Source organism: Artibeus jamaicensis, unplaced genomic scaffold (assembly GCF_021234435.1).
Source record: "Artibeus jamaicensis isolate MK-2021 breed Jamaican fruit bat unplaced genomic scaffold, CSHL_Jam_final contig_519, whole genome shotgun sequence".
Classification (NCBI taxonomy): domain Eukaryota; kingdom Metazoa; phylum Chordata; class Mammalia; order Chiroptera; family Phyllostomidae; genus Artibeus; species Artibeus jamaicensis.
In genome coordinates this window covers 48321174-48331691 of record NW_026521871.1, presented here as the reverse complement: position 1 = coordinate 48331691, position 10518 = coordinate 48321174, and the positions used below count along the sequence as shown (strand labels likewise).

The 10518-nt window shown below is 54.0% G+C and overlaps 1 protein-coding gene across 2 annotated transcripts; it reads right to left on the bottom strand.

The window, feature by feature from the left end:
- Window positions 1-467: 467 nt before the first annotated feature.
- SLC22A13 (solute carrier family 22 member 13) lies at window positions 468-9825 on the bottom strand. 2 transcript variants are annotated; one of them, XM_037148376.2, is made up of 10 exons: window positions 9413-9825; window positions 5061-5164; window positions 4722-4876; window positions 4341-4509; window positions 3992-4112; window positions 3814-3908; window positions 3357-3571; window positions 3053-3161; window positions 2331-2546; window positions 468-2087 (listed from the first exon to the last, which is right to left on the bottom strand). In XM_037148376.2, exons 1-10 carry the CDS (start codon window positions 9791-9793, stop codon window positions 2000-2002), a joined length of 1653 nt encoding a protein of 550 aa, XP_037004271.2. In that variant the 5' UTR covers window positions 9794-9825; the 3' UTR covers window positions 468-1999. The 2 variants fall into 2 exon arrangements, with proteins under 2 accessions (XP_037004271.2, XP_037004272.2); XM_037148377.2 differs by lacking the exon at window positions 468-2087 and having other exon boundaries at window positions 2395-2542.
- Between the last annotated feature and the right edge of the window lie 693 nt (window positions 9826-10518).

Genomic DNA, 10518 nt, shown 5'->3' with positions numbered 1-10518 from the left:
AAGCAGGAGGAGAAGCTCCCTGGTAGGAGAGAGAAGGAAGGGATGCAGAGAGGCGGCGAGAAGAAGCCCCTGGTGAGCTTTGGCAAACAAGCTGAGGTGAGAGTGCCGGGTGCAGCTAAAGGCCCAGCGGAGACTGGTGACTGCTGGTTCCCAGAACAGATGCAATGGCCAGGAGACCCTCTCCAGCAGTGCCCAGCAGTGCCCAGTGGCCTGGGGTGCAGGGGGAGAGAAGGCAGATGTTTGGGCTCTTAGGCTGCTATGGGTTTGTAAGTTGGAGTATGACCAAAGGATGGAAAGGATAAAGTTCAGGGTGTTGGCAACCGAGGGAAAGGACCTCCATCTCTCACTAGATATGCAAATGATGGCTCATACCCTCAAATCGGAGGACGCTGGTGGGAGGCAGTAATGAGGTCCACAGGCCATGGGGCCCAGGGAGGCTAATGCTGGCGTCATGGACCGAGAGCTTATGTCCTACCGGAGTCTCCCAAATGTTAATGTCGAAGCCCTAACCCCCAGTGATATTCAGCAGTGGGCCTTGGGGAGGTAGTTTGGGTTAGCTGAGGTCACAAGGGTGCAGCCTTCATGATGAGCTTGGTGGCTTTCCAAGAAGAAGTGAGATCTCCGTCTACCTGCACCCAGAGGGAAGACCCCGTGAGGGCACCGTGAGGAGGTGGCCATCTGCAATCAAGAAGGGGGTCCTCATCAGAACCTGGCCCTGCTGGCACCCTGATCTTGGACTTCCAGCCTCTGGAACTAGGAGAAAAATAAACTACTGGTGAAAGGCACCAATTGATGGTACTGTTATTGCAGCCTGGGCAGGCCAAGGCAGGTGGGGCTGATGAGCAAAGATTCACAAGGCTGGGATGCGGTGGTCAGAGAATGGGGTGTCCTTCACTTGTTTGGTCATCCGCCAGATATTTTGGGGGTGTTGGAAGTGGAGAGAACTTTTCCCAAACTGGTGGCAGGAGCTGGAGTGGAAGGGACAACCACGAAGCAGGTAGCTTTAGGTGGGTGAGGCTGTGTGCGCTGGAGGCAGGCGGTGGGAGCAGCTGCTGGGCAAGGTGGGCTGGCCTGAGGGACCACACCTGAGGGCTGTCCTGTAGGATAGGGTGTGCCAGCAGGGGGAGCAGGCACTGGAGAGATCAGCACGAGTACATTGGTTAAATTGGGGAAGAACACAAGAGAGCCGGTCAGCCACAGACACGCCCGTGGAAGAGCAGACTTCCGGATGCCGCTGGGGCACACGCACGATTAGCGAGCACGGCCTGGAAGGAGCTACATCTGGCAGCAGCCAAGCCGAAGACCTCTCTATTCTTCCCCCTCACCTTGTCTGGGCCCTTTAGGAGCCAGAAGCATCAGACCATCAAAGGGGGAAGGGGACACAGAGAGGAGCAGAGCCCACCTCCGCACAGTCCCCGAGCCACACAGGTTAGGTGGGAGCTGAGTGCGGATGGTGGAATGGAGGATCTTTGGAGAGAATGCAAGACTGAAGCTTTGATTTCCCCTGGACATAGAGTCTTCTCTCAGCAGGCTCAAATGTCCTGTGGGATCCCCGCCTTAGCCAGAGGGGCCTGGTGCTGCCCCTAGAAGGAACCGCCGCCTCTCCTGATCCACAGCCTTTTCATCCTCCCACCCGGAAAGAGAGGCTTCCCATTTTCTCCTCCTACTGAGCACACTTAGAAAGGCCCTGCCTAGGTGTTCTGGGTTTGACTGCGTTTACAGGGCAGGCAGACCCCAGACTGAGGGGATCAGGGAGCCAGACCCCCCACAAGACCATCGGAGAAGTCAAGACCAAGAGCCTAACCCAGAAGAGGGGGTGGGGGTGGGGGTGGGGCTCTGGGGATACGGAAGGCAGTGGACGGAGAGAAGCACTGTCCCAGCCGTTTCTGGGTGTGGGCCTGTCAGTTGGCGCTGGTGCTGGAGTGAAGACCCCGCGTGTCGCCTCCGTCAGCAAAGCTGGTCTTGCGCACAGGTCCCACCCGTGTCCAGGGGAATGAAATCAGAAGTACATGCTGTTCACAACAGCCACCCCTGGGCTGGACGTTCTTCCTGAGGCTTCATTTTCTGGGGGCTCTACCTCCAGAGCCCTAAAGGGAACAAAAAGCCATCACTGGCTGACCAGGAACTGGTCCCATAGGAGTGTCCCTCACCACCCCCCAGAGGCGGCGGAATCTAACACAACACCAGTCAGATGTCTGGGGTCCTAAAATGCCCCACATTGGTCTCTAAGTGACGGTGGGCAAATGGTGTGGTAGAGGCTTGGGCTTCTGACACAGGGACTACTGATGTGAAGTCAGGGCCCTGGGCTTCAGAGAAAACCAGCAGCTCACCGTGGGCGGGGCCCCTGCTCCAGGTCCTGGATGGTATCCTTCATGGCCTGGCCACGTGTCTCAGGCAACAACAAACAGAGCACGCCTGCCCCGATGGGGAGGCTGCCGTAAATGACCATAGGGAGGGCCTTGTGGAAGTCACGCAGCAGCATCACCAAGGGCGTGAGGATGCCCCCGATCCTTGAGAAGATGGCCACCAGCCCCATGCCTGTCTGCCTGGGGGGAGGCCAGTGTCAGCTGAGCAGGCTTGGCCTCTGTCCGGGCCACAGTGCTGCCGACGCACACCCCATTAGGAGAAGACCCCTAGTTATGGCCCCACAGTTACGGCAGGGCCCCCTGGCTCATCCAGCCCACTCTGCCTTCCTCCTGCATATTGAACCCCTGAGAATCCAACGGAGGGCCCTGCTCCTGCTGCCCCCAGGCCTCTTGGTCAGCTGGCTGCTCTCCTGCTCCTGCCACCACCCCACCACCCCGACGGCTCCTCCTGAGCTGCCCACTCTTAGACTTATTCCATATTCCAGTCCCGACATGGCCAGGGCAGGGCCCACCTCCCTGCCTGTCCTCCGCCAGCCTCTGGACCACTTGGGGTTTGGACTGCGCTGGGGTGCTGGACCCCAGCCAGCACCACTGCCCCAGAGCCAGCCTCGCAAGCCAGTTGTGGACGGGCAGTGAGGGAGGAGGAGGGGTGGCCAGGGAGCAGGAGCCGCACCAGCAGCCCCTACCTGATGATCGTGGGGAAGAGCTCAGCAGTGTAGACGTAGGAGATCGTGAACCCAGCGGTGGTGGCGAACTTCCCCGAAATGGCCAGCACGGTGCTCACTGTGGGCAGATCTGCTGGAGGATGCTTGTCAGCCACACAGAGGGCAGATGGTCCCATCACCTGGGCCCTGCTCCCCGCCCGGTCCCCCGAGACTCCGCACCCTTTCTGTACCCAAACCCCAGGGAAGCCCTCCCTCAGGAAAGAGAAGCAACGGGCCACAGGTGAGTGAGGGTGGGCGGGAACAGGGGAGAGCCAGGCCCTGGTACCTGCTGGGATGAAGATGATGGTGATACATATGAGGCCACCCATGACCAGAGTCCCCAGCTGGCTCCACCTGCGGCCAAACTTCTGCATAATGAAGGCGCCGAAGTAGCGGGCAGGTACCTCCACTGCTCCAAAAATTAGCTGGGTCAGGTAGATGTCCAGGCCAAAGTTCCCCACTTGGAGGCTCAGGCCATAGTATCCCAGACTGTCCACAAACCTACAAAATATCCAAGGGTCCCTGTCACTCTGGGTGATGAGACCACCACTCAGAGAGAGCCCGGCTTGGCCAGAAGTCACAACAGGAGATGGTAGCACAGTCACGGAGACACCCAGTCATTCCCACACAGCCCCTCCCAGCCAGAGGGCCACCACTGACCTTCATATCCCACTGACACACACCAGGGAAGGAGCAGCCCTTGGCTGCGGCCTCAGGGGGGGCTGGGGTCCCAGTGCCCTCACCAGATAAAGAAGAGAATCAGGGTCACCTTCCGGAGCTGGGGGTGTCTGAACAGATCCAAGGCATTCCCTGAGGGGCCTGTCTTCTCTAGGCCCAGCTGGGAGGAAGACGCCGTGTGAGGGGCCGAGTGGTCCGTGGGAGTCAGGTTAGGGGGTACGCAGGGTCCCTGGCCCTAAGTACCTGGTTCAGCAGCTCTGGGGAGAGTTTCCGCCCATTGACTGAGGCCGCCTTCTGGATCACTCGTTTAGCCTCCTCAAGCCTGCCCTGGATCAGGAGCCACCGGGCAGATTCTGGCAGAACCCTGCAGGTCAGGAATGGCTGTGCCTGGGGGCAGGGCGTCCTACAGGCCCCCCAGACCCCCAGGAGCCTTCCCGGCCATCCCAGGGCACGTGGAGCCCCATAGCCCTAGCAGGCTCCCTCTCCCAGACACATCTCTGCGGGTCCCATGAGGAGAACGTGGGGGCAGCACCACATGCCCATGGGAGCACAGCTAACCCAGGGCGGCTGGCTCCAGGAAGTAGCTCCTCACCAGAAGTAGAAGAAGAGCAGCAAGACGGGTGCAGTGCTGGCGATCTGGAAGAGCCTCCAGTTGCGGATGCCATAGGCGAGTCCCGAGAGGACCATCTGCCCGATGGAGAAGCCGCAAAGGCACAGGACCATGGCCTGAGTCCGCCGAGAAGGCCCCACCCACTCTGCAGCTGCAGACAGAGAGGCTGAGACTGGGCCAGGCCCTGCCCTCTCATGCCCTGTGTCCCGAGAAGTCACCCTGTTGGTGGTCCCAGCCCAGGAAGCATAGGTGTGACCACCCTAGGTGTGGGTACCTGACCAGGCCCCCTCAGGCAGCCTGGGGAATGAGGTCAGTCCCCAGGGCCTCACCCTGTGGCCGAAAGCTTCAGCACCAGATACTCACTTAAGCTGGCACTGGTTATGGCATATCCAGCGGCGGCAGTGGCCACAGCAAAGCGCATGACCAGGTAGAGATCAAAGCTGGGCACAAAGGCCAGGCCCAGGCCAATGAGGGCGAACATCAGCAGCTGTATCAGGGCGCTAGCTTTGCGACCAATCCTGAAGTGAAAAGGGGACAGTCCAGGAGGGGAAGGAGGAAGGAGACCAGCCCAGCCCTGGGATCCCTGTGGGAGGGAGGACACAGGGCCCTACCCAAGGAGCCACACACGAGGGAGAAACTCAGCCCTGTGCCGGACGCCCAAGAACACGCTGGGTAAGGGATGAGCTTGGTCGAGGTTCCTACCAGTCACAGAGGGGCCCGAAGACCAGGGCACCGACGAGGAGCCCCGCCATATACACCGACTGTGAGGTCTCCTTCAGGTGCTTCCGGCCACACACCAGGTTGAACTGAGGCAGACGTAGGCAGATGTGAGTCTAGGGGCAGCTGGGGGCCAGTCCTTTGTCGCCTAGGCCACCCGCCATAGACTTCCCAGGGCAGCTACCCTCCGTTCACAAACTGTGTGCCGAGTTGGCCCAGGGAACCAGAGTGAACTTCTGGGGCACAGCATGGTATTTAAAATACTGAAGGAAAATACAGCCAATACGCAACCTCTGTCTGCTATCACATGAACTACTACTAGCTTGGGATCTACTAGCTTGAGATCTACTAGCTCGGGAACTACTGCTAGTTGTTTCGGCATGAGTTCATGCTACTTTCAGTGACGTCGGCTCTGCGGGAAGTTGTATTTTTGGCAGTTGCTGTGAAAAGAAGCAAGAACCGTGAGAAATCGACGTGGACCAGAACATGAGGGTGGTGGCATTTAAGGACTGAGAAGTCGTGTCATTCCCAATAGGTGCATGCATTCTGTTCATTGGATTTACTTAAGAATGAAATATGGGGTAGCAGGGAGGGGTGGGTGGAGGTAGAGGAGGATACAGGGGGACAAATAGTCATGGAAAAAGACAATGAAAATCAATTCAGGCCCTGGCTGGTGTGGCTCAGAGGATTGAGCGCGGGCCTGCGAACCAGAGGATCATGGTTTGACTCCCACTCAGGGTACGCGCCTGGGTTGCAGGCCAGTTCCCAGCAGGGGACGCATGAGAGGCAACCATACATTGATATTTCTCTCCTTCTCTCCTTCCCTTCCCCTCTAAAAATAAATAAAATCTCAAAAATAAATAAATTCAAAAAAATAATGAAATAAAAATGTGTTCTTTCAATTTATGTGTCTTATTTTTGTAAACAGCTATTACATTGTGAGGACATAAATGCTTATATTGTTTGCAGAGTGAGACAGCCCTCACACATAAAGCCGTGACATGTTTCTTTCACACGTCCTGGAGAGGCCATGAAAAGTAACAGACACACTAAGGGTGCTGAGATTAAGGACCTCCAACAGAGCCAGAATTCTGCTCCCTAGCAAAAATGGGGCTTCTCCCCCACAGCCAGGAAACCCCCGTCACCCACCTGGGCCTCCCAAGTTTTCACACCTGCAAGCGAAATCCCCCTGAGAGTCACCATTCAGAGGCAATCAGAATACTAAGGGACCCTCATACATGCCTTGAGGAAGGTTAGTTAGGACAGAGTATATGTGTGCACACAAACACGGTGGTGGTGTCAGAGCAGGGGTTGGGGGGGGGGCAACGCACTTGGAGACATACAGAGAGGACCCAACGGACAGATGAGGAACCCCCTGGCAGAAACACAAGTGCCCATATGGCTCTGTACCCATGTCTATGGCACGTGCCCACACAGTAAGTCCATGTGATCACCCCTAACCCCACCAGTTTCTGGGCCCCTCAGGGAGTTCTGTGCACCCTACACACAGCTCAGCTCCATACACAAATGTTTGGGGGGGGGGACATGATGTGAGAGCTGTCCTCCAGAGCTCAGAGAGATAGCTTTGCAACAGTGACTAATGCCTTTTAAGTGCCTCATCTGTGTGGGATGCTATGCCCAATGCTTTACGTCCATTATCTCATAGAATTCTGACAACAATCCTTGACTTATTAGTATTACCCTAAGGAAAGGAGAGGTTAAGCAGCTAATCCTAGGTCCCCCAGAAGCAGCTGGCCTTGGTTCACAGCTTGGTCCTCACCTGTCTGTCCATCTGCCACCTGGTCACCCCCAAGCCCAGCACAAGTAGCAGCCATCTGTAGATCACTTTGCAGCTCATGCCAGGTGGCTCCAGGCAGAACACAGGCAGAGGGTGACCTTGGTCTGTACCTCCCAGGATGCTCCAGAGCCAGTGCACCCAGTGGACAACTTCAGATTATGTTGAAGCATCACCACCCAACCACTTCTCCAAGCAACATCCTCAAGGGGTGAACATAATGGGCACCATTGCCCCACTGAAGTAAGTTCAGCTCTGTGGGATGGGTCCCTGTATAGCTGATCCTCTGTGGTGGTCAGTGGTTGCAACGAGTCCTTGTAGCTAATTGGCCTGCTGTAGGTAAATCCTGTCATTGATGTGCCAAAAACAACCAAGGCTCAACTACAAGAGGAGGGTGTACATACCCACATGGAAGGTGCACCTGGAGTGCCCAGCTTGAGTGATGGAGGAGGCTATGCCACTGGACCCTACAGGACACCTACTACATTAGGCTATTCTACCAAGCCTAGGAGATGTAGCAGCTCTACCTAAAACATAGAAACAAACATAGAGAGACTGCCAAAAGGAGGAGTCAAAGAAAGAACAGAACAAAACTGCAGAAAAAGAAATAAACAAAATGGAGACAAGACGTCTCCTAGATGTAGAGTTTCAAAACACTGGTTATAAGGATGCTCAAAAAATTTAGTGAGGCCCATGGCTGGTGTAGCTCAGTGGATTGAGCGCGGGCCTGTGAACCAGAGGATCGCAGTTCAATTCCCAGTTAGGGTACATGCCTGGGTTGCAGGCGAGTTCCCAGCAGGGGATGCACAAGAGACAATCATACATACATTGATATTTCTCTCCCTCTCTCCTTCCCTTCCCCTCTAAAGATAAATAAATAAAATCTTTTTTTAAAAAAAGAATTTAGTGAGAACCTCAACAGTATAAAAAAGGTCCAGTGAGAAATGAAGGATACACTAACTGAAATAGAACAATTTACAGGGAATCAATACTAGAGCTGAAGAAGCCGAGAATCAAATCAGTGGTTTGGAATATCAAGAAGCAAAAAACACCCAATCAAAACAGCAAGAAGAAAAAAGAACCCCCAAGAATGAGGATAGTGGAAGGAACAATTGCCCTCTGGGACAATTTCAAGCATACTGACATTCACACCATGGAGGTGTCGGAAGGAAAAGAAAGGGAGCAAGAAATTGAAAACCTATTTGAAAAAATGACAGAAAACGTGCCTAACTTGGTGAAGGAAATAGACATACAAGTTCAGGAAGCACAGAGAGTCCCAAACAAGATGGACTCAAGCACACCAAGACACATCATAATTAAAGTGCAAAAGGTCAAAGACAAAGAGAGAATCTTAAAAGCAGCAAGAGAACAGCAGTTAGTTACTTACAAGGGAGTTCTCATAAGACTGTCAGCTGATTTCTCAACAGAAACTTTGTAGGCCAGAAGGGATTGGCAAGAAAAGATTCAAAGTGGTGAAAAGTAGGGACCTACAGCCAAGATTACTCCACCCAGCAAAGCTATCATTTAGATTTGAAGGGCAGATAAAGAGCTTCCCAGACCAGAAAAAAGCAAAAGGCGTTCATCATCACCAAACCAGTATTAAACAAAATGTTAGAGGGTCTTATTAAGAAGAAAAGAAAAACAAGATAAAAAACATGAACAATAAAAATGCAATAAATACATATCTATCAACATTTGAACCTAAAAGACAAAATACATGAACAAGCAGAACAGAAACAGATTCATAGACACAGAGAACATTTTGATGGCTACCAGATGGAAGGGGTGTTGGGGGGATGGGAGAAAAAGGTGAGGGGAACCTCATCCCAGCACAGAGGATAAAACAGAGTGGGCCTAGGTACTTCCCAAGGCATCTTTTTACCTGAAACAGAGGATGTGGGAATCTCCCTATATCTGTCTAGGTCCCTCCAGGAAATGAATGTATTAGCACGAGCAAATGCTCAGTATTCAACAGGTCAAGTTCTAGAGCCATGGGTGTCTGCCAGCATCCCAGAGGTCAGCAGGTATAAAAGGGAAGAGAGAAGGTGAAAGATAGGAAGCCCAAGGGTGGTGAGCAGAAAGGCAGATGAGTGGACGGGGCGGGAGAGGGTATAGGAGAACTAGGAAAACGAAGGGAGACTGGTAAAGAGGCGCACATGCAGGGCAGGCTGAAACACCAAGGCAAGTGGATGGACAGGTGAGAACATGGAAGAGAGAAAAGCATCCACACAGAAAATCAGGAGGGGACAGGAAGAAAGGCAGGCAACTGGGCAGACACGCAGAAGGACAGACAAAATGATAGGCAAAGATGGACAGGTAGACAGAGAGACCACAGAAAATGGACAGGGCTAGAGGGCAGAAGACAAAGAGAAAAACAGGATGACTAGCAAAAAGAAAAGCAGGCGTATCCATGGGCAATCATTCAGGCAAGGGGGCATGGGGTAAGACAGAGGCAGTGACCCCAGTGACAGAGGGCAGAGCATAAGGCCCAGGAACTGACAGACCTGAGATAGGCGGACAGCCAGCCAAAAAGGCAGCCTACCTCACGCTTTAGGGACAGGGGCCTGTGTTCAGGATAGTCCCAGCCCATGTCACAAGGCTGCGTCTCATTGAAGCGGTGGCTGAGGATGTCCTCCAGGCTGGCACCGTCGGGTGGGGGCCGGAACATGCGGCAGGGCTCAGGGCTGCCTGCAGCACTCAGTGGCACACTCAAGGACAGCTGCTCCGCAGCGGTCAGGTTCAAGGTGTGGTTCTTGACCCACGCCACTGAACAGTAGTGGATCTCCTCCTCCAGGACCATGAAGACTTGGGAAAACGTGAAGAAAGCAGACAGCATGTTGGGGACAAACAGCAGCAGCAGCAGCTGTATCTGAAAGCGACCGAAGTCGCCAATTTCAGCCAGGACCTGAAAAAATTGAACCATGTCTACTGGTCACCACGTTCTCAGCCTGAGGTGAGCAGGGAGCTCTGCACCTTGGCCCTGGGTTATGCGCTCCTCTTGGCTGTAATAATAGCTGCTTTAATGTTTAACTCAGATGCACCTTCACACCTCAGCTTCCTGGCAGGGTAAGACTGGGATGAAAAAGAGTCTGCTCCGGCTTGTAGAAGCAGAGGATGTTTTATTGACTATGTGATAGACACGCTGGCATCACAAAGACCAAGAGAACCTTCCCAGGCGCAGCACAGAGGGCAGAGTTTCACCCAAACATCACACAGTCCCCACCCCAGCCTCACAACAGCCACGCCCTAGACAATTTAGACCCAGTTCAATAGAACCCGGATTCTGAGAGTAGTTGCAATACCCAAAGGCACACAGAAGTGTCCCTTCTAGCAACCAGCGGTGTTAGGAGAGCTGCAAGGCCTTATACTTATTAACTCTGCCCGTGGACCAATCCAGTTCTTGACTCTGACGATCTCATCTTTCTCCTGTGGCTCCTGGTGCTGATGGTAGGTGACACCGGGCAGTCCCAGGGCAGTGCGAGGGCCAGGAGACCCACCAAGGGCACACACGCCTTTCCTTTTCAGCATCGAAGACAGTTCAAGAGTGCAGAGTGCAGAGTACAGAGGAGACATGAGTTGCACAAAGATAAGTCCGAGGTTAAAAATAAATGTCAGCTGACCCTGAGTAGCCCCAGCGACCCCAGGCAA

Excerpts from the sequence above, each read along its gene's own strand:
- SLC22A13 (XM_037148376.2), bottom strand. The coding sequence starts at position 9,793 with ATGGTTCAATTTTTTCAGGTCCTGGCTGAAATTGGCGACTTCGGTCGC. Across the intron at positions 5,165-9,412 it reads CCCTGTCCCTAAAGCGTGAG|TTCAACCTGGTGTGTGGCCG; the intron begins GTAGGCTGCCTT and ends CGTCTGCCTCAG. Across the intron at positions 4,510-4,721 it reads CATAACCAGTGCCAGCTTAA|CTGCAGAGTGGGTGGGGCCT; the intron begins GTGAGTATCTGG and ends CTCTGTCTGCAG.